The following is a 24,927-nucleotide window of genomic DNA, read 5'->3' on the forward strand; positions in this document are numbered from 1 at the left end:
CAAAATTGCGCTGTATGCTGCTGCTGTGACAAACGCGCGTGTATCAAAACGAGAAATTTTTGTTTCCATTGTTCCCCCTCTTAGACAGCCCCGAAAGTGTTTGGCCCCTTTCGCAAATCCTCGGAGGTCATCAAGGCTGGCATGACCTTTGAGCAAACACATTCCTGTACTTCCTGCTTTACTCGGTAGGTGTCGATAATTGTACAATAACAAAGGTATAGCAAGAAGAATATGTGGCTCAGTGGTACTTCCAGAAAGAAACTGCGGGCTTCACGTAAAAAAATATCTAACGCGTACTGGCATGCCCTTCATATTCCTAAATTGTGCACCACATTTGTTTACGAACAAGTTTCCGTACCCAACGACCTGGATATGTCGCGACGTCACAAATTGCATGCTAATCCCGTTATAGTTATAATTGCATCCGTCACACGTCATCGAAGTCAGAAACAGCTAGCGCAGCACTCTAGCTTATCAGCATCATAATACTTTTGTATGCTTCATTGGCACATGTTGTTAGCAAATATTGTTTTGTGCTCTCGATGACTAGAGGTCCGACATTTTGAGCCAACTTTAGCAACAAATAAGTGATTCCCATCCTACATACTTCATAATTTCTGTCTTTCCCATTTTTTTTCAACTTGCTGTTTCAATTTTGTTGTTTGTTTTATGTGCTCGCACTGTGTGCGTTATTTTGCGCGAGTGACGCGTTGCTTTTTGTTACCGTCTGCTGTGTTTTTCATTCCTTTCATGACAAGTCTTTTTATTGATTTACCATATTTAGTTGTAACACTGTTTTACATGCACGTTATCATTGTAAACGTTTTTAGCTCTGAAGATCATTTTAGCCCTCACATTTTTATCTGTCATGTTTCGGTTTCCTGTTGCCATTTGTTCACTGCTGCCCTTGGGGCCTCTAAGGTACTTTGAAATAAAAATAAAATAAACTGCATTGTCCACGTACGAGAAGCCTTCGGTAGAGCTTCCGTTACTTCTATACATTGCGTCAGTACGAGTGACCCACACCCTCCGGGTTACTCCCCTATTCCTTCCCCTTCCTCCTGGGAGACTGCGCTGACCAGCTCAGACCGGCAAGAGCAGCGACGGCTGATCCAGTGGGCACGCTGTTGCGTTTCGCCTGCGACACGTGGTTTTGCCGGCGCGACTGCGGCGGGGCGGCAGACATTTTGGCCCGATCGTCGTCGCCGCAACGCTCATCGGCAGGTGTTTCCAGGCGCGACTGCGGCGATGCGACCGCAAAGGATCACCCTCGCATTCCAGTCATTGTGCCAGAACCAGGCGCTGCGAAAGCAGGGATCATCCTCTCATTAGAGTCATTGTGCCCGACCGGCAGCGCTACAACAGGGTGCTACGAGATCGTGCTCGACATGGTGCTACGGCATCGCTACAACAGGGTGCTACGAGATCGTGCTCGACATGGTGCTACGGCATCGCTACAACAGGGTGCTACGAGATCGTGCTCGACATGGTGCTACGGCAGCGCTACGACAGTGTGCGTCACCATTAGCCCATTGTACATTCACGTGCTCGTCTTTTGAGGGGTTCCTTCTTGCCCTCAACTGCGAGAGTATAAAAACAGCTGCCCCGGACGCCAAAAGGAGGGCTCCGATTTCTTCTGTTGAGTAAAGTGCTCTCCCGTCTCTCTACTTCGGTCAACCTGACCGCCAACTCTTTGCGATGTTAAAATAAACAAGTTGTTTTGTTGTTACCAGTCGACTCATGCTTTGCCGGGACCTTCGGATGCTCCCAGTTGTACCCCAGGCCGCCAGGCCAACGCTACCCTTGGGGCTTGCGACCCAGGTACAACCACGGGCGTCAGCGCCGAGTTCCCAACAGATCGTACCAGCGGTGCGATCCCAAACAACGCGGAGTGGCGGGAGCCAATGAGGCCTTGAACTAAGGGCTCCACCCTGCGAGGAAGTCGCCCGATCTCATGACAAATAAATGTTTGCTCTCCATCTCTCTCCTTTAACCGAAGTCATCTTTGTCTTGTGTCCTGTTTATTTTTACAATCGCAGGAAAGCAGTCGGAGAGGCAGAGGCCGCAGCTCTGCGTCGGCGAACGCACACCTTGGCAAGATTTTTTTTTTCGCTTATATGCCTGCAGAAAGAAAAAAAAAAGTAGAATATAAATGTGTTATGCATTAATACTGCACGCGCTGGTAGCCTTACATTATCCACATAGCAACAAAAACATTCTCGGTATCGATTCATTTTGGCGCACTGTATATGAGGTTTCGTCGGTGAAACATGTATATAGAAAGCAATGGATGATGCCTGGAAGTCCCACAGGTAACGCCGGAAGAAGTAAGGAAAGTCTTGGGAACTATGCAAAGGGAAGGCAGCTGGGGAGGATCAGGTAACAGCACATTTGTTGAAGGATGGTGGGCAGGTTGTTCTAGAGAAACTGGCCACCCTGTATATGCAATGCCTCATGACCTCGAGCGTACCGGAATCTTGGAAGAACGCTAACATAATCCTAATCCATAAGAAAGGGGCTGCCAAAGACTTGAAAAATTATAGACCGATCAGCTTACTGTCAGTTGCCTACAAAGTATTTACTAAGGTAAGTGCAAATAGAATCGGGAACACCTTAGACTTCTGTCAACCAAAGGACCAGGCAGGATTCCGTAAAGGCTACTCAACAACAGACCATATTCACACTATCAATCAGGTGATAGAGAAATGTGCGGAATATAACCCTCATATATAGCTTTCATTGATTACGAGAAAGCGTTTGATTCTGTCGAAACCTCAGCAGTCATGGAGGCATTATGGAATCAGGGTGTCGACGAGCCGTTTGTAAAAATACTGAAAGATGTGTATAGCGGCTCCACAGCCACCGTAGTCCTCCATAAAGAAAGCAACAAAATCCCAATAAAGAACGGCGTCAGGCAGGGAGATACGATCTCTCCAATGCTATTCACAGCGTGTTTACAGGAGGTATTCAGAGACCTGGAGTGGGAAGAATTGGGGAAAAATTGATGGAGAATACCTTAGCAACTTGCGATTCGCTGATGATATTGCCTTGCTTAGTAACTCAGGAGACCAATTGCAATGCATGCTCACTGACCTGGCAAGGCAAAGCAGAAGGGCGGGTCTAAAAATTAATCTGCAGTAAACTAAAGTAATGTTTAGCAGTCTCGGAAGAGAACAGCGGTTAACGATAGGTAGCGAGGCACTGGAAGTGGTAAGGGAATACATCTACTTAGGGCAGGTAGTGACGGCGGATCCGGATCATGAGACGGAAATAATCAGAATAAGAATGGGCTGGGGTGCGTTTGGCAGGCATTCTCGGATCATGACCAGCAGGTTGCCATTATCCCTCAAGAGAAGTGTATAATAGCTGCGTCTTACCAGTGCTCACCTACGGGGCAGAAACCTGCCCCGTAGGTGAGTAGAACCCTTTACCTTAACCCTTTACCGAACCCTTAAGTAGAACCCTTTACGAAAAGGGTTCTACTTAAATTGAGGACGACGCAACGAGCTATGAAAAGAAGAATGGGTGTAACGTTAAGGGATAAGAAAAGAGCAGATTGGGTGAGGGAACAAACGCGAGTTAATGACATCTTAGTTGAAATCAAGAAAAAGAAATGGGGGGGGGTCATGGGCAGGACATGTAATGAGGAGGGAAGATAACCGATGGTCATTAAGGGTTACGGACTGGATTCCAAGGGAAGGGAAGCGTAGCAGGGGGCGGCAGAAAGTTAGGTGGGCGGATGAGATTAAGAAGTTTGCAGGGACGACATGGCCACAATTAGTGCATGACCGGGGTTGTTGGAGAAGTATGGGAGAGGCCTTCGCCCTGCAGTGGGCGTAACCAGGCTGCTGCTGCTGATGATGATGGATCATGACTGCGTAAGACATCTGCGGCTGTGATAAATGTTGAATTACCGTTGACGAGAGCGCACAATTACGCCTGCTGACAGCTTACGCAACGGTTCTTCAACACTAAATTAATGAGTACCGGGACATTTTGGTCATGTTATTTTTTTCATTTCCCTTTTGCTTTAGTAGAGGCGCTGACTGAATGACCACGGCACCAGGTCAATCGATTGTTAGATAACGCAACGGATTATATCGCCGATAAGACGACTTCGAAACCCGCCCAATGTGCAATGCTGCCCCGTTTCCTGTTGATCAAGTACTTCCGTAAATCAAGAGTAGTAGTCACGTGGTCCCAAACGCCACTGACGTGCAGGTCGTTCTTACAGGTGGAGATGGTCGTTTTTAGGAAAGCTGAGCGGGAGCGGCGATCTCTGTGAAAAAACGTCATAGTGGATCATGCTTATCTCGTGTGGAATGCGAAGAAGCGCAGATTCGAGAAGGAAATAATCACTACGGAGGGGCGCACCCAGCCTTTGATCACGTGGTTACTGCAAGGCTTCCGACGACTGAAGCATGCCGTACCAGACGACGCATTTTTGCTTTCTGTGGGTTTATTTAAAAAAGAGAAAAAAAAAACTGTGTGACACTGTCAACGAGCCGAGGAGGTAATCAGGTAACTAACGCTGGATACGTGGGATAATATATCTGAATGGGGGTCCTCCTGGAGAGGTTGAGATGAATGCTTGAAACTGCAGTGTTTGAATTATCTTTAAATAGCAGTATATCTCATGGGACTATCTCATGGGAACCATTAAGGAGTGCGCAATAGAAGTCGGTGGTAACTCCGTTAGACAGGAAACCAGTAAGCTATCACAGGAGACGAAAGATCTGATCAAGAAACGCCAATGTATGAAAGCCTCTAACCCTACAGCTAGAATAGAACTGGCAGAACTTTCTAAGTTAATCAACAAGCGTAAGACAGCGGACATCAGGAACTATAATATGGATAGAATTGAACAGGCTCTCAGGAACGGAGGAAGCCTAAAAACAGTGAAGAAGAAACTAGGAATAGGCAAGAATCAGATGTGTGCGTTAAGAGACAAAGCCGGCAATATCGTTACTAATATGGATGAGATAGTTCAAGTGGCTGAGGAGTTCTATAGAGATTTATACAGTACCAGTGGCACCCACGACGATAGTGGAAGAGAGAATAGCCTAGAGGAATTCGAAATCCCACAGGTAACGCCAGAAGAAGTAAAGAAAGCCTTAGGAGCTATGCAAAGGGGGAAGGCAGCTGGGGAGGATCAGGTAACAGCAGATTTGTTGAAGGATGGTGGTCAGATTGTTCTAGAGAAACTGGCCACCCTGTATACGCAATGCCTCATAACCTCGAGCGTACCGGAATCTTGGAAGAACGCTAACATAATCCTAATCCATAAGAAAGGGGACGCCAAAGACTTGAAAAATTATAGACCGATCAGCTTACTGTCCGTTGCCTACAAAGTATTTACTAAGGTAATCGCAAATAGAATCAGGAACACCTTAGACTTCTGTCAACCAAAGGACCAGGCAGGATTCCGTAAAGGCTACTCAACAATAGACCATATTCACACTATCAATCAAGTGATAGAGAAATGTGCAGAATATAACCAACCCTTATATATAGCTTTCATTGATTACGAGAAAGGATAAGAAAAGGGATAAGAAAAGAGCAGATTGGGTGAGGGAACAAACGAGAGTTAATGACATCTTAGTTGAAATCAAGAAAAAGAAATGGGCATGGGCCGGACATGTAATGAGGAGGGAAGATAACCGATGGTCACTAAGGGTTACGGACTGGATTCCAAGGGAAGGGATGCGTAGCAGGGGGCGGCAGAAAGTTAGGTGGGCGGATGACATTAAGACGTTTGCAGGGACAACATGGCCACAATTAGTACATGACCGGGGTAGTTGGAGAAGTATGGGAGAGGCCTTTGCCCTGCAGTGGGCGTAACTAGGCTGATGATGATGATGATGATACAACAATAAGGTAATTTTATTAACCGAAATCACTAACATAATATGGGAGCTGATGACGATAATGAACACGGTTCACTTGCGCAATAAGCGACATCCCCTAATAACTTGCAAACATGATAATACTCGTGTGCGAGTAGGAGGCATTCAGTAACTGCCCATTATCCAAGTATCGTCTTAAAAAAATTGTCTTTAGTGCTGCCGCATTTGGAAAGCGTGGATTACGTCCTCGTAGTCAGATGCAGAAAGTTGAAACTATTATTTCTCTTTCCCAAAGTTCGCAAGAAAGGAAATCGACTTGAGGTGTACATAGGTTAGCAGCAACTGTTTTCCTAAAAGGTGTATGTGGACTACCGGTGGCGGTGCGGAAGCTGACGACAGAGGGCTATTGTAGCGCGTCTCCGTTCTTTTCTCTTTCTTTTGGTCACCGGCCAGTGTCAAGCTCATCCTGCAGTTCCTGCTAAAGCAGAAATGTTTGAGGTTGGGCACTTCTCGAAGAACTCAACTGTGGGCTCTGGATCGTCTTTCATACCAGGCGCAGAAAATGTGACATAAAGGGGTGTAATCCTGTTTCCTTCGAAAAGTATTTAACCTCTGTATCCCATTCACTGCCCCCCTCCCTCACTTATCATTTCTACATGCTGCTATATGTCACGTCAATATTTCCCCATCAATCTTCCGACCGTCGATCTCGCCGAGCGATTCCGGTGGCCTTCTTGAACGGCAGCATTCCATTTATTCCCAGGAGCGGTAACGAGCAAACCAATGCGCTTACTTCCTGCTCAGCTCTCTGCCGCCGCCAATTACACTCTTGAGTTTTTATTTAATCTTTCCCTCTTTCTGGTGGAACAAGCAAGCTGTTGGCGAGCGCGAAGGTCAGACCAGCACCCGTGTTCTCGGCGTCTACAAGTGACCCGTCGTTTATCTGGTACCAGATCGAAGTCCGGCTCCGCCGGCTAACTTCAATTCCGGCGATTATCTGTTACAAGCCGTTGCTCTTGCCTGTGAGTGGGACTAATTGTTTTCTAGACCAGATGCACTATATGTTGTGGCCGCCTCTGTGTATACGTAGCGTACCATCGTGTCGGTTGAAGCCAAGTTCTTTTGGAAACGCGCAGTCGACCGCGTATGTGCGCTCTTAAACTACAGAAAATAAGACCCGGAAATGGAGGAATGTTTGGAAATCGAATGTTCTCGCGATATGTTATGTACTGTATTGTTTGGAATAAGTCGGGTATCTTTTATGTCATATATGTGAAAGTGAATTGCTTTTGTTTGTAATGCTGCCCGTTCACCACTTTCGCACGTTTTGCCTCTACACGCATTGTTCCTATAAGGTGTTAATACCGAAATATAACATGCATTGTAATTCTTTTTTTTTTTTTCAGCTGACGTCGTCCGGTGGAGCTTCGTATACGGAAACTACAGCTGCTACTTACCTGGGGTCACAACGTTGGATGAATGCACAAAGCCCGGAACGAGCATTTACAAAGAGCAAAATAAACATTCCCTCATTTCACAAGACATCTTGCGTCTTCATTATGAAATTGCACGTGACACATTCAATTGAGACTTGTAAAGGTAGTTCGCAATCATCTTTGCTTAATAAAACGATTGCGCACGAAGACCGCGCGCGGTTGAGCAGTAGAAACAAAACAAAACAAAAAAATTGCCGCGCCGATCAGCGCAGCCGCCATGACGCGCTCCAGGTGGCGTTGAAAACGTGCGCGCCCGAAAAAGAAACCGGAAGTTTCGTTTCCGGAAACCGGAAACGAAAGTCCATTCGGCCGGTGTGTCCGCTTGTTGAATTTCTTTCTCTATATGGCATCGTTAAAAGAGCGCGCTTTCTTGCGCTGTTTCTACTGTTCGTCATGAACTGCTGCGCCTACGGTTGACCTTCCTACGCTGCCGTCCTGCAGGCATGATGTGCAGCAAAGATATATATACACCGGATAAGTCGCGCAAACTTCAACGGGCCGCCGTCCGCGCACCTTTGTGAGGTAAAGAGGAGGTTTCGAAATAGCAGTGTTATTCCCGAGCTTTCACACCACACTATGTTACCGCGGATTAGGGTGTACTACTATTATAGTCGGCGCCTATGTTGCCCGTCCCACTCCGCCGTAGCCTTCGCAGTGCCAGGCACCCCGCTTAATTAACGCACTGAAGTACCTTTCGAGGCAAATTATTTCTGAAATAGCCTATTATCACTTCAAATGCCTTTGGCCACTTCGATAAAAAGTGGTTCAGGACCCTTTTAAGGTCCACTTACTATAACACTGCACTTATTAAACATGCAGGCAGAATTTTACATTCCTCATTGTGACTAAGGCTGATCGAACAAGATATTGCGGGCGGTAAATGCCAAACGTCCGACGAAAAAACGAAAAGAACGACAGCGGAGAGCAAAACGAGGGTGCAGCGGGAAATTGTATCTGCTAGTATTTGTTCTGTTTCGATCACATTGTTCAAGACCTGTATAGTCAGAACAATCGTACAAGCAACACAACGAATCGTTCATTCCTTGTCCCGCGTCTGTGTCGCGCTGCCCATATACTCCAAGAAACGTACAAGTGAAGAACCCCTCATGCCAGGCGTACTCATCTCATCATTAACAGAGGTGTTGCTCGAGATAAATGTTGCTTTACGTGTAAAAAAGGCGAGCTCATCTCGCATATCCTGGTCCCTTTCGGAGCCGCCTGGTCTCGGTTTATACGCAATAGCCACACCCACGTAATATATATATATATATATATATATATATATATATATATATATATATATATATATATATATATATATATATATATATATATATATATATATACATTCAGCGGGTGTGCCATATGCCAGTCGCCGGCGCACGTATGTCCGTCCGCAATGCACTCAATCTTCAGGTCTATTCGATTCAGCCAAGTTTCTCTGCCCCTTCTGCACCTATTCACGGTGCACTGCACCTACACCCTCGATTCCCCAAGGTGCAGCAGTGCACCCTGCACCCCGTGCTCGATTGAACGGGGTGCAATGCAAGGTGCTGCCGCGGTGCACTGCACCCTTGAACCTTGCAGCGGGTGGGTGCAGCCCGGCACCCCCTGCACTTTTTTGTTTGAGGTGTCGTGCACCTTTTTCTGAAATAGTGAACTAGAAGGGGGTAGTGGGGTCAGGGAGAGGCCGCGGGTGTGGCATCTCACGTCGATGCCGCTAGATGGCGCCACTAGAGCATGGGCTGTAAAACCCCTGAATCTCCCAAAGTAGCGTCATTCACTTCCCTCCTTCTCCTCTCGGCGCGGCCTCGACGGTGGCGCCGCCGGTGGTGGGCCTGCCGTAGCAGACGACGGCTAACACACTACGGGAGGAAATCCGCAGAAAAGTTCGTTCTAGCCCTGCGGAGCAGTTTTTTCAATCGAGATCTTTCTTCGTCAGTCGGTAACTGGCCTTTAGAATTTCGCGTTGGCATTGCGGAAGAAATAGAGAAAAGGACCATTATTCAAGGCGTATTTAAGGTGTAAAACGCGCGACGTTGAGAGTTCGTGTTGCTGAAACACGACGCAAGCTCGCGGTGTACTCAAACACGCGCATAATTACCAAAGTTTCAGGTGTTGACAGCGTGAAAGTATGTGTACGTGGTTTCGTAGGTTCATTTACGTACCTGCATGATACTTTTGTTCGGCCGGTGCGTGAGAGATTGCTGACCGCACACAGCCGGAATGGCTGTGTGCGGCTGTGAGAACAAGTACTGCTCCAGGAGGGCACATGTAATGGCTAACGGAGGCCTCTGAAGAGCACGTGACATTACAATAATTCAGGCGTCGCAGGGAGTGTTCACATGCGAAATTGGCTGTCCGCGATCTTATACCCCCTTGGCATGCACAGGCTACGGCGAGCCCCATCCAGCCCTGCTTCTAGCTTTGGTGTTCCCGTTGCCGCTTTGGTGCCCTGGAGGCGCCGTCAATAATACGAAATAATGACAAGGTGTTACAACTAGTAAATAAAATTTATTGAAGAAATACAATCGCGCCGAGGCGCCAACTTCTAAAGCAGCGCTAGAGCGCCCGCGCGAGTATTATGAAACGCCATCGAGGAATTTACCGGCCCACGTACGACTCTACGATCAAAGTGCACGTTAAACATCCCCAGGCGAGCTAGATAAAGTTATCCGGAGCCGTCCACTACGACCTGCATCCTAGCTTTAGTCGCTTCGGAACGTTAAAAACGTTAATCACCACAAACCAAATCAATACATGCGGGCGTACATTCGAAGCTAAAAGACTGCATCGTAAGTCATACTGAGCCTTGCAAAAGCGTCGAGAATGTGCGAACTTCTGGTGGAGCTCAAAACACACCCTGAATAAAGTCGCTTTTATGTCACAGGCCAGCTGCAGATGCGTGCATTTCACCGCAAGACGAAACTACATGAAACAAAGAGAGCACATTCGAAAAAAAAAAAAAGTCAAACAGCGTGCTAAAAACCACGCAGAGCATGAGCACACACTTTTTCGAAGCGGAAGGCGTGAACTAGGCTCGAAATAAGAGGTTGTGAGTAGCCGTGGCCCTTACTTCACTCAGCCGTGCGTTCTTTGCCACTTCCTCGAAGTCAGCCCGCCTGATCCTGCGAATCCACACTTCTTTTTGCGTTGCGCCCGCCGGACGGCAAAGCAAAAAGCTTTTTGCCTTCGCTATGTCTGTTGCGGCAACCGAAGGCGCAGCAGCATGGCATCGCAATTAAGTTCTCGGCCCTACACATTATATTACGCTAACGCACTCCGTCAGTCCGCCTGCCGTACTTTCGTCGCGCAGGCCCAACAATGGAGGTCGGCGCGCGCTCGAAAGAAAAAAAATATACAAAAGCGCGGCGCCTGCTTCCACGTGACACAGATTGGCCAATGGGGGAGCGGAGGATGTCGACCGACAGGAGCCATGGAGGAGGACGCGCCAGGGTGAGCGGGGTGGCGGAAAGATCTCAAAATGGCGCTATTTTTGAAAAATTGAGGGGCTTTAATGGGCTGTACGGAACGCAAAAGTCTGAGCACTTTCAAAGTAAAGAAAGCCATGTGCGCTTGGTGTCGCGCCGAAAAAAGAAATCGCGCAGCTCCGTAGCATGTTTTCTGAAAACTTCATCTGAAATTAAGACAAGGCGCAGAGAAAGGTGGAAAGGCGGACGTTCTTCAAGCTTGCGTGAAAATAAAGCCGACCCAACGAGTGCAAACTAACGGCCGCACGACTGATTTCTAAACTAAAAGCTCGCGAACACCGTAGAAGAGGTAAATATGTGAATGGGTAAATTGCTTAATTCATCTGCCATTAACAATTTTTATACAGGTCAGGACCCAATCGCATTCACAAGTTCAAGTGAGCCAAACATTTGTGGCGCATGTACTAACACATTCGGAACAGAGGTTCGATATGATGAGGTTTTGTTTACGAAAGCATATATCCACTGAAAGCTAGGGAGTTAATTAATCCTATGGAGATGCCACTATTATGCGGTCGTAGTGGTTACCAGGGATAGCGAAATTTCGTAACACAGCAAAATAAAGAGAACTCGTGGTGGCCAAAAACAACTCTTTATTGGTACAAAAGATGGGCAGCTACTCCTTTCTCAAAGTGCATGGCTGCTCCGAGTGAGGTACTATGAGGAGCGCCTCATGTTCCCATGCAATTTGTTTCCATTTTCAGGGTTCACGGCTGCTACGAGAGAGGCACTATGAGCAACGGCTTATCTTCGCGTGCAATTTCTTTTTACGCCGTTCCTGTCGGGATTGGTTGATTCATTTTACATAGAAGTGCAGCCTGGTCAGCACAGAGAACGCACACACAGAACGCCAGTGTAATCGGGAACACGGTGGCAACTCAGATGGAGGGAACACTCAAAGCCAGTAAATACTCAGGCACACCGGGCTCACGTTCAGACGTTGTCGCGGCAGCTTCATCGGCCTCTGTTTCCGTTTCACGACGGTCGGATTGCTCATCACCGCACACTTTGGACCTTTTGTACTCGCAACATGTCACGTCGGCGCTGCTTCGCTTCCTAGGTCGGCATCGGGCAGGAGCTGCGGCTTTCCTCGTGGAGTATGCATCTCTTCACCGTTTATTATGTGCATATAGTCTCGCACAGTACACGATGGGTCGAAATGAACTTCACAAACAGCACATGTTTCGTCGAGTAGTTTTTTTTTTATATCTTGGCGGTGCAAGTTGCGCTCCCAAATTCGCCGTCTTTCTTCATCTTTCGGCGCGGTGAACGACGGCTGCTTTCCTTTTTTCCCACTTATATCCTGTTTCACAGCTGGGAGCGAAGCAGTGTCGTTGCCGTTGACGTTACAACATTCCTACTTCTTTATTTATTTATTTATTTATTTATTTATTTGTTTGTTTATTTATTTGCTTATTTATTTACAATACCCCTAAAGGCCCTCGAAGGAGGGTATTACATAGGGGGGTAGGGGGGGCTACAAGAAAAAAAAAACACAAGTGTACATTCAGGTACAGCATACATAAAAAGAAAAACATTTACAAGAGATTTTTTTTCTGCTCAACAAGGCAGTGCAGTTATCATATTGAATCAAGAAACCAAAAAAAAAAAAAATCAACGTACATAAAAACGTCAGGAGTAAGCAACAACTCATAAAGCATAAAAAATATCAGGGAAACACTTAATAAGAAAACAACATATTTAACAGCACGTCACAGTAGGGCAAATTATTTCCTTAAATTTGGCTATGTCAGTTTCCATGGGGGTAAATCGTTCCAATCGATGATAGTGCGTGGTACGAAGGATTGAGCGAAAGTTGATGACCGACACAAAATGCGTTTCACTTTGTTAGGGTGATCGCGGCGAGGAAAGATAATTAGCGGTGACTGAAAAAATCATCACGAAATGAGGAGTGGTGGAAAATTTTATGAAATAGTGATAAGCGAGAATGTTTTCGACGAAGGCTCAAGGATTTCAAACCGGTACGTTTCTTTAAAGATGTAACGCTGGTGAATGTTGAATAGTCTAAAAAAATAAATCGAGCAGCATGGTTCTGCAGGGCTTCAAGGTTAGAGGCTAGATATACCTGATGGGGATCCCAACCTGACGCAGCACATTCAATTTTCCGCCGAATGATTGTGATATATGCCTGTTTTCGTACGAGTGGTGGCGCTTGCTTGAGGGTTCGTTTAGGTATTCCAAGAGTACGGTTAGCAGCTGCCAGGGTTAAATTTATATGGTGATGCCACGTTAGGTCAGACTGGAAATGAAGGCCAAGATATTTGTAGGAAGTGGAAGACTCAATCGTGCTGTTATTAATGAAGTAAGTGTTTTCAATTGGAGACTATCGGCCGTTAAATGTCATTAACTTGGTTTTAAGCGACATTAGCCATTTGGAGCACCATAAGGTAATTGCATCAAGGTCAGATTGCAAGCATTGGCGATCGATATCAGAGGAAATTGTGCGGTAAATTACGACATCATCGGCAAAGAGACGAACCCGGGACGTTACGCAAGAAGGAAGATCGTTAATATATATTAATAAAAGTAAAGGACCTAGCACGCTGCCCTGGGGGACACCGGAAGTAACGTGGGCAAAAGAAGAATTGTAGTTGTTAGCGGAAGTAAACTGGGAGCCTGGAGGAAAGAAAAGCTTTAACCCATGCGAGGACGTCAGGGTGAATGTTTAGGCATGCAAGTTCGAGAAGTAATCTGTGGTGCGGAAAGCGATCAAAAGCTTTGGAGAAATCAAGGAAAACTGCATCTACTTGTAAACCAGTGTCAACGGATGAGTGTAAGTCATGAACAAACCGTCACGTGTTCGGCGGACTGCGCGTGAAACAGACTCGAACGTTAGGTTGAAACACCAAAAAACAGTCAACTTCGCGAATCAAACCCGTATTAAGAAGCGCGCGAAGCCCTTTATTCTATTAGCGGCGAGAATTAGGAGTGGCGCCCTCTCGCGAGTGACGTCACGGCCAGGAAGCCGCTCGCTGCGGCTCGCTCGGCTGCCGCGCGCGTTCGTTCCCTTCGTGTATGCTTGGGGGATGGATGGCTGGAGCCTGTTGTAATCGCACCGCTGGCGCGAGTTGTTGGGAACTCGGCGCTGACGCCCGTTGTTGCACCTGGGTCGCAAGCCCCAAGGGTAGCGTTGGCCTGGCGGCCTGGGGTACAACTGGAAGCATCCGAAGGTCCCGGCAAAGCATGAGTCGACTGGTAACAACAAAACAACTTGTTTATTCTAACATCGCATAGAGTTGGCGGTCAGGTTGACCGAAGTAGAGAGACGGGAGAGCACGTTACTCAACAGAAGAAATCGGAGCCCCCCTTGGCGTCCGGGGGCAGCTGCTTTTATACTCTCGCAGTTGAGGGCAAGAAGGAACCCCTCTATAGACGAGCACGTGACTGTGCCGCTCGGGCACAATGGGATAAGGTGGCGCAGCGTCGTGTCGGCGCCACTCGGGCACAATGGGAAGAGAAGGTGGAGCAGCCGTCGTGTCGGCGCCGCTCGGACCCCCTCGCTTCACAGTTGTTGGGAGCTCCTCTCCCCGGCTGCCGCGCTTCGACAAGCGTGGGCACCAACATGCACATACACACACACACACGCACATGAAGACACGTGGCATTGGAACATGCCTGGACGCGCTTGGCAGGGAGGCGTAGCGGCGGCGCCGAACGGGCCAAAATGTCTGCCGCTTTGAACGAAGCCCTGGCGTCTGTTGCATCCTCGCCGGCTTTACCGCGCGTCGTAGGCGAAACGTAACAAGCCGTACTTGTTGAAGGGTATGACGGCTTGTTTCTGCTGCCATGCCTGAACCACAATTTCTTCTTCAAAAGCGTTTGAGTCGAGAAAATTTGCGGCTTGATTATCGCAAGTTATGTAGCGTTGAAGGGGTCTACTGGTTTTACAATGCATATATGCGCCGTGTCTGTCCATAAATTTTGCGTAAAAAGAATTTCTGCAAATTCAACACGCGAAGTTGTGCGTGATGCTTCGCTAAACACTTAACATTCCCTTAGTATTTAGCTATGAGAGACATTGCATTTTACATGGAAGAAAAATCTTGGTAATTGGCGTCAACATGTTAACTGTGTTAGAAAGGCACTGCCCAGCGAAACTGTCATCATGATTCTTATTACTCTGGTGAGTTGTTCTAGTGAAATATGGGCATTTATTAATGCGTAAAAGAGAGAGGCGCGCATTTCTTATGAAAAAAAGTTTGCTGTTATTTTCACCCCTCTCTGAAACAGGCCTCCAAAAAACGAATTGCTCATGCCTGCTAACACGACGGCGCGTCATGTAGAGCATTTACATATAGTAGCAATCACCTGTGAGAAATGTTTCGTGGTTAAGATCGAGAGCCAATCAATTGCAAGCGATGAAATGTTTCATGGTGGCTCTCAGTAGCCTTTATTGACAATATATGGCACACCCCTCACGCAAGGAAGTGAGGGGTGTGCCGAAGAAGAAATTAAGAAAGAAACTAAACTTCAAACTTCAACGGTAGCAACCAACTGTCGGTATGGCGAGGCACGCATTGCATGCGAAACCCATCAGTTCACTACAACTTAGAATTCAAACCATAGTGGCATTTTTTTTTACGGCACCAATTGGAATGCCTAAGTATTCTCGACTACAGCGCAGCTTAGATTGCCTAGAAAAGGCAAATTCAAGGTTTTTCTGCCTCACCATGCCTCGATGCAGCGTTGTTTAATTATACAAACGGAGAACTATCCGCTTCATCAGTACATAAAAGAGAACCTAGCAAACCTTCCTAAAGAAAACACCACAAGCCTTACATATATCACTTGTTTTTTGACCCTCCACCGGGAAATTATGATATCTTCACATTGTCCCATACTACTAATGCTTGACGCTTCGACTTCTTTCCGGCTGCAGCCATACGGTCCAAAAGGCATATTTCACTAAAAAATTTGGGCCGAGCAGCCTGTGTCAGTTCGCCAAACAGATTCGTCATGTATATTCCTCGAGCAACAAGCACCAGTAAATTTCTCGAGTGAGTTGAACGTGTAGCACGGAAAAGGGAATATATATTGGTACATTCCTTTTCGTATTCTGCAAATAGCTGTGAGCCTTCATTAGCTTTACTTCAAGTTACCGCCACTTAAAATAAACACGCGAAGAACCACCTAATTTTGAGAAGCAGTTAAAGAAGCAAGTAGTGCTTGTAGAATCTAAGCTGCAGTGTTAAGTCCTCGTATTACTGCCGAGCGCTTCCTTGAAGAAATGCAAAAATTCGATATTACACCACGAACCACTCGTCATGAGCAAACCTGTTTTAGCGGATTATAAAATCACGGTAACTGTTGTAGAGGTCATATATAGCCAGCGTTTGTGACGTACTTGTAGCACCGCGGCAGGTATGGTACCATAACGGTATTATTATATGCTATGTATTTGCAGTTGTCGATCCGCGCATGAAAAACCCGCGATGGGCTGGTCTACGCTCCTTCGGCTGGCACTGCAGCGTTGCCTTTGGGAGCGCATTGTCGTCTAAGAAATAAGCTCTTTGAATAAATTTTCGTGACTGAAGACGTCGTAAAAATATATTTGAGATTACCGCCATACGTATACAAGCAGAGAGAACGAGGGCGAACAAGCGAAAACACCGCAGAAAGCGCCAGGACACGGCTCGAACTGTAGCAGACGACAGGCGCGAGTCATTGCCCTGACGTCACGCGAGCGGCGCTCGCAGCGCCCCTGTAGTTCGTTCTCGGGGCTAATACTGCAGCTGCAGCAGCTTTGAGCAGTTGTTCTACTAACTCTATGGCTTTGAGCTGTACAAGTGGCGCCACATGCGACGCAGAGCGCCACTAATCAGTCGTTGCCAAGCGCGTGCGGGCGAGTGCATGATGGCACGATGGCACTTCGAAAGAACGGTGCAGAATCGCGGTCAAGCAAGAATGGAACTGTTTACTGTTGCGTGTACGGCTGCCACAACAGCTACCGAAACACCGCCGGTAAGCTCCCACGGATAAAATTTTATGGATTTCCTTGGAAGTCGTACGAGAAGGAACGACGGGAGCGCTGGATCCTGGCCGTGCGACGGGCGAGGTAAACAAAGACGCTCTTCATTTTTTAAAAAAGTTTTTTCTTGGTGTCACTGGAAATTTGCTCATAGCGATCATGAACTTTGCCTTTCTTTAGGCCCGAAGGAGGCCTTTGGCAACCTGTGAAGAATCGAACCCGTATATGCAGCGCCCACTTCGTCGGCAACGAGAGAAGCTCGATAGACCGACACCCTGCCTACGTTCCTACGATTTTTCCTGCGTGCTATGGGAAAGGCGATGACGTGGCACCAGCAACGAAGCCTGAAAGATTTCAGCAGTGAGTAAGAATGTTCTGAGGCTACATTTATAATCCTGATTTTCATTACGGTATTCTTTGCTTTTTTGGGGGCTTTCTTCGTTACCTCGTCGCCGTCATCACGCTAAGCACGCGCACTGCGTCATTGGTCCTAAACTAGGGGGAAGAATTAAAGGGCAAGCATGCGCGATAGCCGCATTCCGACAGTGAAAAAAAAAAAAAAAAAACATTGCATGAGCTATGCGGGGAAGCTCATTTTGTTTGCATAGTTGAATGTGCCAGGCATGCTTACACTGCAGTATCTCATTGCATACCATGTATCTTTGACCATGCTAGACTGGAGCTGCGTGGGTCAGCAGCTGTGGGAGGGCCACCCATACACACTGCAGCATCCGGTGAAGCTTTGCCGCAGGAGGAGTTGCTTCTTGGTATTGCTGAGAAGCCCATTGCCTTTGCATCTGTGGTAAGCTCCCTGTATTCCTTTAATATGGGCTTTACGGGGAGGCGGGGTACCTTGATTGCAGTTACTTTACAACTTATTAATGCGGCACGTAAAACCATACAGCTCTGAGACAAGGCTAATGGTGCGATTTTCTGCCATGATAAATGAATGCATGGTATGTGCAAAATATATTACTCTAACATGTCACAGATACCAGTTGTACCTTAAGCAGTCGCACTTATAAAATATTAACTTGTCGAGCTAGATAATAAAAGTTATGTTAGCAACATGAGTGAAAAACTGTCATGTTTCCAATGAAGAGGTGAGAATCTTAGTGCAGGTAAAATTGTCTCTCGCCTTGAGTTAATGTCCTTATACCATTGTTCTACGTAAACGAGGCTAGTGCTATTATTTCACTTGCCGCAATTGTGCCAATGTAAGGACATACAAGGTTCTCTATGCCAGTACACAGCAGTAACAGACCTGCCTACCGTAAGTGTGCGGGTTCAGGATCAATTCTTAGTAATAAAAAGTGCGCCTGTACAACTTCACATGCAAAGTGCATTCCACTAGAAGCTAGTGAATGTGATGCTAGATGTTAATGAGTGGCATGAAAACAGTTCATAGTCCAAAAAAACTTGATTGCTTCAACTTCTCTTCGTGGATATACCAAACAAATGCTTATGCATAGTGAAAATGTGAGACAGATGTTCCTGTCGAAAAAAAGTTCACTTTTCAATATTCCTAGATAGGTTTGCTTGAAGCACAATGTTTGTGCTCACTTCATATAAAAGTACATTCGTGGTAAGGTCGTACTATATAATAATTCTTTTTCCTGATAGCTTCCACTCAGCACAATATGTAGGGACGAAACAACTTCTGGCACGCTTTCTGTTTCTTTATTACTCAAATCACTGTACTGACGACTTGAGTGCTTACTGCTTTGATTTGCATCACGTTTGGAGTGTCATCAGTCATCAAAAACTTTCAGGGCGTGAATTGAGTAATGCAGCCATTATAGTGTTTGTACTTGTACACGTGTGGTGAGTAGGGGTGCTTACAGTGGAAGCATGATTTCAGCTTTGTGTCTGCATATAAGTTTTAACTGACTTGCTTTCTCTCTCGTCTCTATTTCCAAAACTTTATACCACAGTCCTCTATTAATAAAGTAACAATTAAAACATGTAATAATTAGCTGTTTAATACTTCCAGATGACGCAAACAGAAGAAGATCAAAGCAGCGGTTGTTGCAGCCTGTTCCTTTCTGTGTCATCAGGAGGCTCGGCGTGTACGCAAGTGCGCCATTCAAACACCATTGATGCAGCTGTACAAGCAGTGCCAACCACTTTGACGACAAGCACTGGATCAGAAGAGTGCGGTTGCGTGTCCCTTGGTTACGACTCTCTCATTGAGTGCACACATGCCTTCAGGGAACTTTGTGGCGTTAGTACTGATGTTTGCTTTTTTGCTGATGTTTGTACTTTCATCCATAAATGTTTGGTGGGTCGATGCACCAATTTCGCAGAAGCTCGTCATTTTCTTGATGAAACTGAAGCTTGGCATATCATTCACAAGCCTCATAGTGCTTTTTGGTTTTCACCGCATAGCAGTAAGCCGCATATATTTTTCTTTTATTGGTCCACTTGCTAACTGTGATGAAGGAGTGGATACTTGATCCTTCTCTTTCTGTTGTTCAGGCGTCAATGAAAGCCAGTGTTAAGTTGCAGTATCCTCGCTGCCGCTATATTATAGACTGCACGGAAATTCAAACTGAAAAGTTACCTACTGTAGAACTAAAAAAGGGCACTGTTTTCACTCTATAAAGGTTGCTATACTTTGAAGTTCTTGATAGGAATTCTGCCAAATGGTGTTGTGACATTTGTATCACATGCCTACAGTGGCCGCACCATCCGTGGCCCCGCATTCAATAAAGGCAAAATGCAAAATTGCTCGTGTGCCATATTTTGGCCGCACGTTAAAGAGCTCCAGTGGCACGTGTTAATGAGGAGCTCGCTACTACTGCATTCCTCATAACCCATTGTGCAGTTTCAGGTAGTTAACATTATTCAGGTAGTTAACATTAATTTCAAATTATTTTGTTCAGCACTTCAATTGATGAGGTTTGTTACATTTAAAAGAGGTTAAAATTCGTCAACTGCATGGAGCAAATTCCTTTTATTTCACCCATCAAAATTTGAACAGATACAGTTATTCAAAATGGAGTTTGTGCAAGCATGCAGGATACAGAAGCACAGACGATGTAAGCGGGTGCTGCATTGTTATGGCTACATGGCTTGTGCTGCCTTATGGCCTGTATGTTTACTGCACTAACTCATTTTTTCAAGAAAATGTACCTACTAGCCCGTGAACAAATTATTTTAGATACAAAGCTTAAATATTTGTTCATGGTGCAGAGTTGTGACTAAGTAAATTTAGTGCTTCAATTTATTTTATACTTTTCTCAACACTTCTTTAGAAGCTCTGAGGTACTAAACCAGATTCTGCTTCCAACAATCGGTACTATCAACTTTCTCTCTGAAATGCAACACATTTTATTTAAAAAGATCCAAAGTGGTAGCATTTCTGCTTGTCCTAAGTTGTGGGGTTGCAGTAGCACTGAACTTAGTCGTAAGGAGGCAGCCTGGTGGGATTATATTTCTATCGTGTATCTGTACTTGTTTTTTTTTTGCCAGTTGTAACAGTACGTCATTATTTTGTGTTGTTAGGGTTGCTTTTCAACGACCCAACTTAAGGGGGCATTTTCGATTCATTCTTTACAGAAGCATGCCTGACTCGGAGAAGGCGCAAGGACGACAGCAACAGCAATAGCAAAAATAAGGGACCTCTGCCGCACCTCTTCGAGTTATATTTTGTTGATGATACCTTAATATCAGGGGACAGGCTGCATAATGTTGGTACAGACGACGAAAATGACCCAACTAGTCTAATGAGAGCATGGAGGAACTTGAGGCAGCCAATTTAGAACGGACGAAACTTCAAGAACAGATGCTGGGCGAAAAGGAAGATCACGAAGAAGAGTATCCGAAAATTTACAATCCCGTCTGCTGTGGGCACTGCATTACAGCACATTCACAAACGGAACAGTAAGTGTGCTAAATGTGCTTCCCACAGGAGGCAACGGAGAGGCTCAGAACATTTGTCGTGAAAGTAGATTTGAACTTGGATCCAAACAATACAGAGTCCCCGCAATCTCTCTTCACACTCAAGACACACGCATCCCCTACGTCCATGCCATCTGTGACTGCAGCTGGAGCAATGGAAGCTGCTGATGTGTTACATTCAGACATTCAGTGGCTTTTGTTCGAGAACTAAACTGCTCATCTATTTGGTCTACAAGTGCCACAGCATGGTATTTCTTCCATCTTATCAGCTATTTGTATGGCCAGCTCCAAATTCTGGAATACTTCAAAGTGGGAGCAGCAGACTGGCGTCGTGACTGTTGAGTTCAAGTTGTAGGACAATACAGCCGTCCAGGACTACGTAGTCGGCATGCCTACAAGAAAATGGCCAAGCAAAAGCCTGGAAAGGTACAAAATGACAAGCGGAAGAATCCTTCTGCAATTGGCTCTGGGAAAACCCAGTATTGCCATTAACTAGCATTGTCTCCACTCCAAAGTAGCTCACCGATCCTCACTTTAGATTTCTCGTGCTCAATGATAAACGTTTGCACAGAGCTATTGAAGTTTTTGATAATCAGATGTGTATGTAAAAACACACAGCCACTCTTCGATGCTCCCCACAGCGCCTTGGCTGCCTACTACATGAGTGGAGTTGCTCACCTAATTCATGCCATGCTTGAACTCTTAAACCTTGAATTTGATGAAAACCAAGTAGAAATTTGTGACCATGTAAAACTTGTACGGTCTCACTGAGAAACTTGTGCACAAGAACTGCATGGAAGTGGCGTCTGCCCCTGATTGTTGGAAATGACTTCTTTTTCGGGAGAGGGGGTTGGGGACATGCTATGCTTCCCTTTTGTATTAGTCGAGGAACTATCTGCAACTTTAACCACTTTTCAAACTTTCTGCTCAGAGATACGGTCGGCCACCACGTACTGGTGGGGAACAAACCGAACTGTGAGTCATCTGGTTTCACATGGTCAAGAAAATCTTCATGGGTGACATGGACTCTACGGCTGTCAAGTACTTACGAAACTAGACCATGTCAAGAATGCCTGTCATTGATTTCTCTAACAATGAGGTGTTTTACGATGAAGCGTTCAATTGCTGCAGTATCGGTACGAGTAGAAGGATTGCCCCTTGCTCAAACATCACGACAAGAAGGTGCACCCCATGGCCCTGGTGATGCTGTATTACACATTTGTACTCAATGCCAACTATACGGGGAGATCATATATAAGTTTTCCGAATTTTGACATAAATTCTTGTCCTTGAGCTGGATTATTCAGCGGCAGACATTATTTGCATGAGAAATTGAAACACATTCAACTGGCTCAAAAATCACTAACTCGCATATTAATTACCTTATGGTACATATTGCAATGTACTAATTGTAGCTGCTGAGTTTGCCAGACGAATCCACTTGGAATGAATTTCCAGAGTGACACCAGTTCAGAGACGTGTGCCATCAAACTCGCCATAAAAATGCACTTTTGCTCCGCCTACTTTTTTAACAAAATGCTGTATCATGTGTTGAAGCACAAAAGTAACTGGAATATCCATATGTTTTGTCCCACACTTCGGGAAATATATCGAAACTGGTGTCATTCTGGAGATTTGGTTCAAGTGGCTACAGCTTGCAAATCCACCGGCTACAATTCGTGAATTGCCATATATGCCGTAAAATAATCAATAAGTTAATTTGCAATTTTTGCTAATTAGTTGAATCTGTGTTTCGATTTCTCATGCTAGTAATGTCTCTTTCTTTGAATAATCCAGCTCAAGAATTATGCTATCTGCCAGAGGAAATTCCGCAAAATTTAAATATGACTACCGTATATAGAGACATCATAAAAAAGGAGCACCTGCTTATGCCTATGTAGATGAATGATAAAGCGTTGTCACCACCGCGCAATGCCTATGCTAATTCAATCGTAATTTAACTTCACCTTAATTAATATCCGAGGTCGTGAGTTCGATTCCCACTAACTGTTGAGGACTTGATTCCCAACAATGGTCGTAGGTTAAATTTCTTTAAATAACTCAACCTTAACTCTGCCTTCATTACATTCACCTTAGCACCAAAAGTCGCGGGTTCGAATGCCTTAACTGTATCTCAATTAATTGTGCCTTAACACCAGAGGTCGTGGGTTCATGTGCCATAATGAATTATATAATTAAACCTGTCTTAATTGACTTCATCAACTGCCTCTATTGGGTCACGTAGACCATTTGGACTTTTTGGATCATCATTGGTCTTGACAATGCCAGATTTCACACCTTGTGAACCATATAATGCCTTCGCATTATATGGTTAGTTTTCGTTGGGTTCCAGGTTAAATAGATGCATCTGAAATTTGCATAACAAGGAAATTCAATTCACATAATACACTGCTGTAGCTGCTGTACTTTTAAGGAAACCTTTGTAAATCTATGCAAATATGAGTTCTCATACCTTCTGGCTTACTGCCCAATGTCTATCCAAGGTGCATTGAAATTATTCATTACATTCAGTGCGCTTCGTCCATTTCCTTCTGTCTGACTTGTCTCTTGCACTTTTATTCAATTTAACCCTTGTTGCACTCGAGGTCTTGTGCACACTTTAAGGAATTACCCGAAACAACCCCAAGACTGCAAGTGCTTTACTATATCCAATGCAGTTCCTTCATGGTGCAGTTCCTTCACTTTTCAAATGTTTAACACCTGAGCTTGGTAGGACTTCCACACTCTCTCCCATAATGGATGTTCATTCCTGTATGCTGCTCTGGCTTTACTGTGTACAGAGTAGAGTGCGCTCTACTCTGTACAATTCGCCTGTTCCTCCTTGATACTGACATTGTCGCTGCCCCACCAAAACCATTGTGGAACTCCCTTACACAGCCTCGCTGTAAAAGTTGGTGCATCAGAGCCCAGAAATTGAATGCAATCCATTCACTCTATACACATGCAGGATTACTCTTGCAATGCAATTTTTATGTTCTTCATTGGACAAAGGCTAGAAAACTGGTAAATATGTACATACCATTCGGGGGGTTGAACTGGTAAACACGAGCTAGACAGACCCAGCTGCAGTGTTGGTTCATAAACTAGACAGTTGGCATGACTGCGGAGATGCAGGCAGGTCGTCTATTTGAGTCGCCTTCTTGCACCAAGCGGAAACTGAAAGCGTTCCCAGAAGGGTGATCTAAACATTCTACCTGAACTCCATGCTTCTCTGGTCTTACTTTAGATGGCCTTTGGCACCTTTCGTTGCAATAGCTACTTTTTTGCTTTAACCTGCTGTTCCTATTTTTAACCCAACCAGTCATGCTTGATCACACCTAGAGTAATGACCACAGTGTGACTCACGAACTGCATTGTCCTTTGGAGTGATAGGTTAAGTTGTGCTCAGCGTACGTTTAATTTAGAATATTTGTACTTTGTACTCATATTTGTTGTGTTTTGTTGATTGCACCACTCCTGCATGGGCCTGAAACAGGCCTGCAGTATCTGTAAATAAAAACGAATGAGACAGTGTGAAGCACTAAGAGTGAAGCTTGCAACTAGTGTAAGCGAACATAGCTGTATAAAAGATGTACAAGGCAACTCTCAGATCTTGATTTGCATATTTCTGTAGCAATGGCTTTCGTGATGTAATACTACATGCCTCGTAGAACTTTCATTACTTCGTGGACCTTCTGGCACAGCTAAAGAACATTTTCACTACCTGTTCCGCGCATGTCCAGCTTTTCAACTGACCGATTCCCTGGCTGGTGTTTTCCGTATACATGTCCGGCGCTGGAATTTCCAGTGATCGTAACCACCACAGCTTTGTGTCACAGTCATCACTGGCACTTGCTTTGGAACTCTAAGTGCTCATGCCAGCCATGAAGCAGAATAGTAGCTCAACAAGTGCTTAAAGGCAGTTTTTGAAAGGCGCATATTTAGATAAGGCTGTCCGAGCTTATGTGCAGTGCACAAGACTTGAGCAATTTTGTTTTCTTGCTCGCCAATCGGCTAGTTGGAAAAGCAGCACTCGGCGGTGACAAGTGACTCTCCAGTGATGCCTTTCACATGATGAAACATATGCAGCATTGAAATGCAGAACAAAGTGCTACAGCATTCTTTCAAAAACATTCATGATCACATTGGTGTGCCACCACTGGCTTCATTTAAGTTTTACTGCATGCATGCTGTCAGTGAAT

General features: G+C 45.4%; 1 protein-coding gene and 1 pseudogene across 2 annotated transcripts; both read left to right on the forward strand.

Moving 5' to 3' along the window:
- Nucleotides 1-16,628: 16,628 nt before the first annotated feature.
- LOC142584951 (uncharacterized) lies at nt 16,629-22,944 on the forward strand. Of its 2 annotated transcripts, XM_075695319.1 has the most exons (5): nt 16,635-16,909; nt 17,003-17,182; nt 17,498-17,624; nt 18,816-19,046; nt 20,384-22,944. In XM_075695319.1, the coding sequence occupies exons 1-5, from the start codon at nt 16,716-16,718 to the stop codon at nt 20,393-20,395; spliced, it is 744 nt and encodes a 247-aa protein (XP_075551434.1). In that variant the 5' UTR covers nt 16,635-16,715; the 3' UTR covers nt 20,396-22,944. The 2 variants fall into 2 exon arrangements, with proteins under 2 accessions (XP_075551433.1, XP_075551434.1); XM_075695318.1 differs by lacking the exon at nt 20,384-22,944 and having other exon boundaries at nt 16,629-16,909; nt 18,816-19,486.
- On the forward strand, nt 20,559-22,944 carry LOC142586233 (uncharacterized; annotated as a pseudogene).
- Nucleotides 22,945-24,927: the final 1,983 nt, after the last annotated feature.

This window comes from Dermacentor variabilis, chromosome 6 (assembly GCF_050947875.1).
Source record: "Dermacentor variabilis isolate Ectoservices chromosome 6, ASM5094787v1, whole genome shotgun sequence".
In the NCBI taxonomy this organism is placed as follows: domain Eukaryota; kingdom Metazoa; phylum Arthropoda; class Arachnida; order Ixodida; family Ixodidae; genus Dermacentor; species Dermacentor variabilis.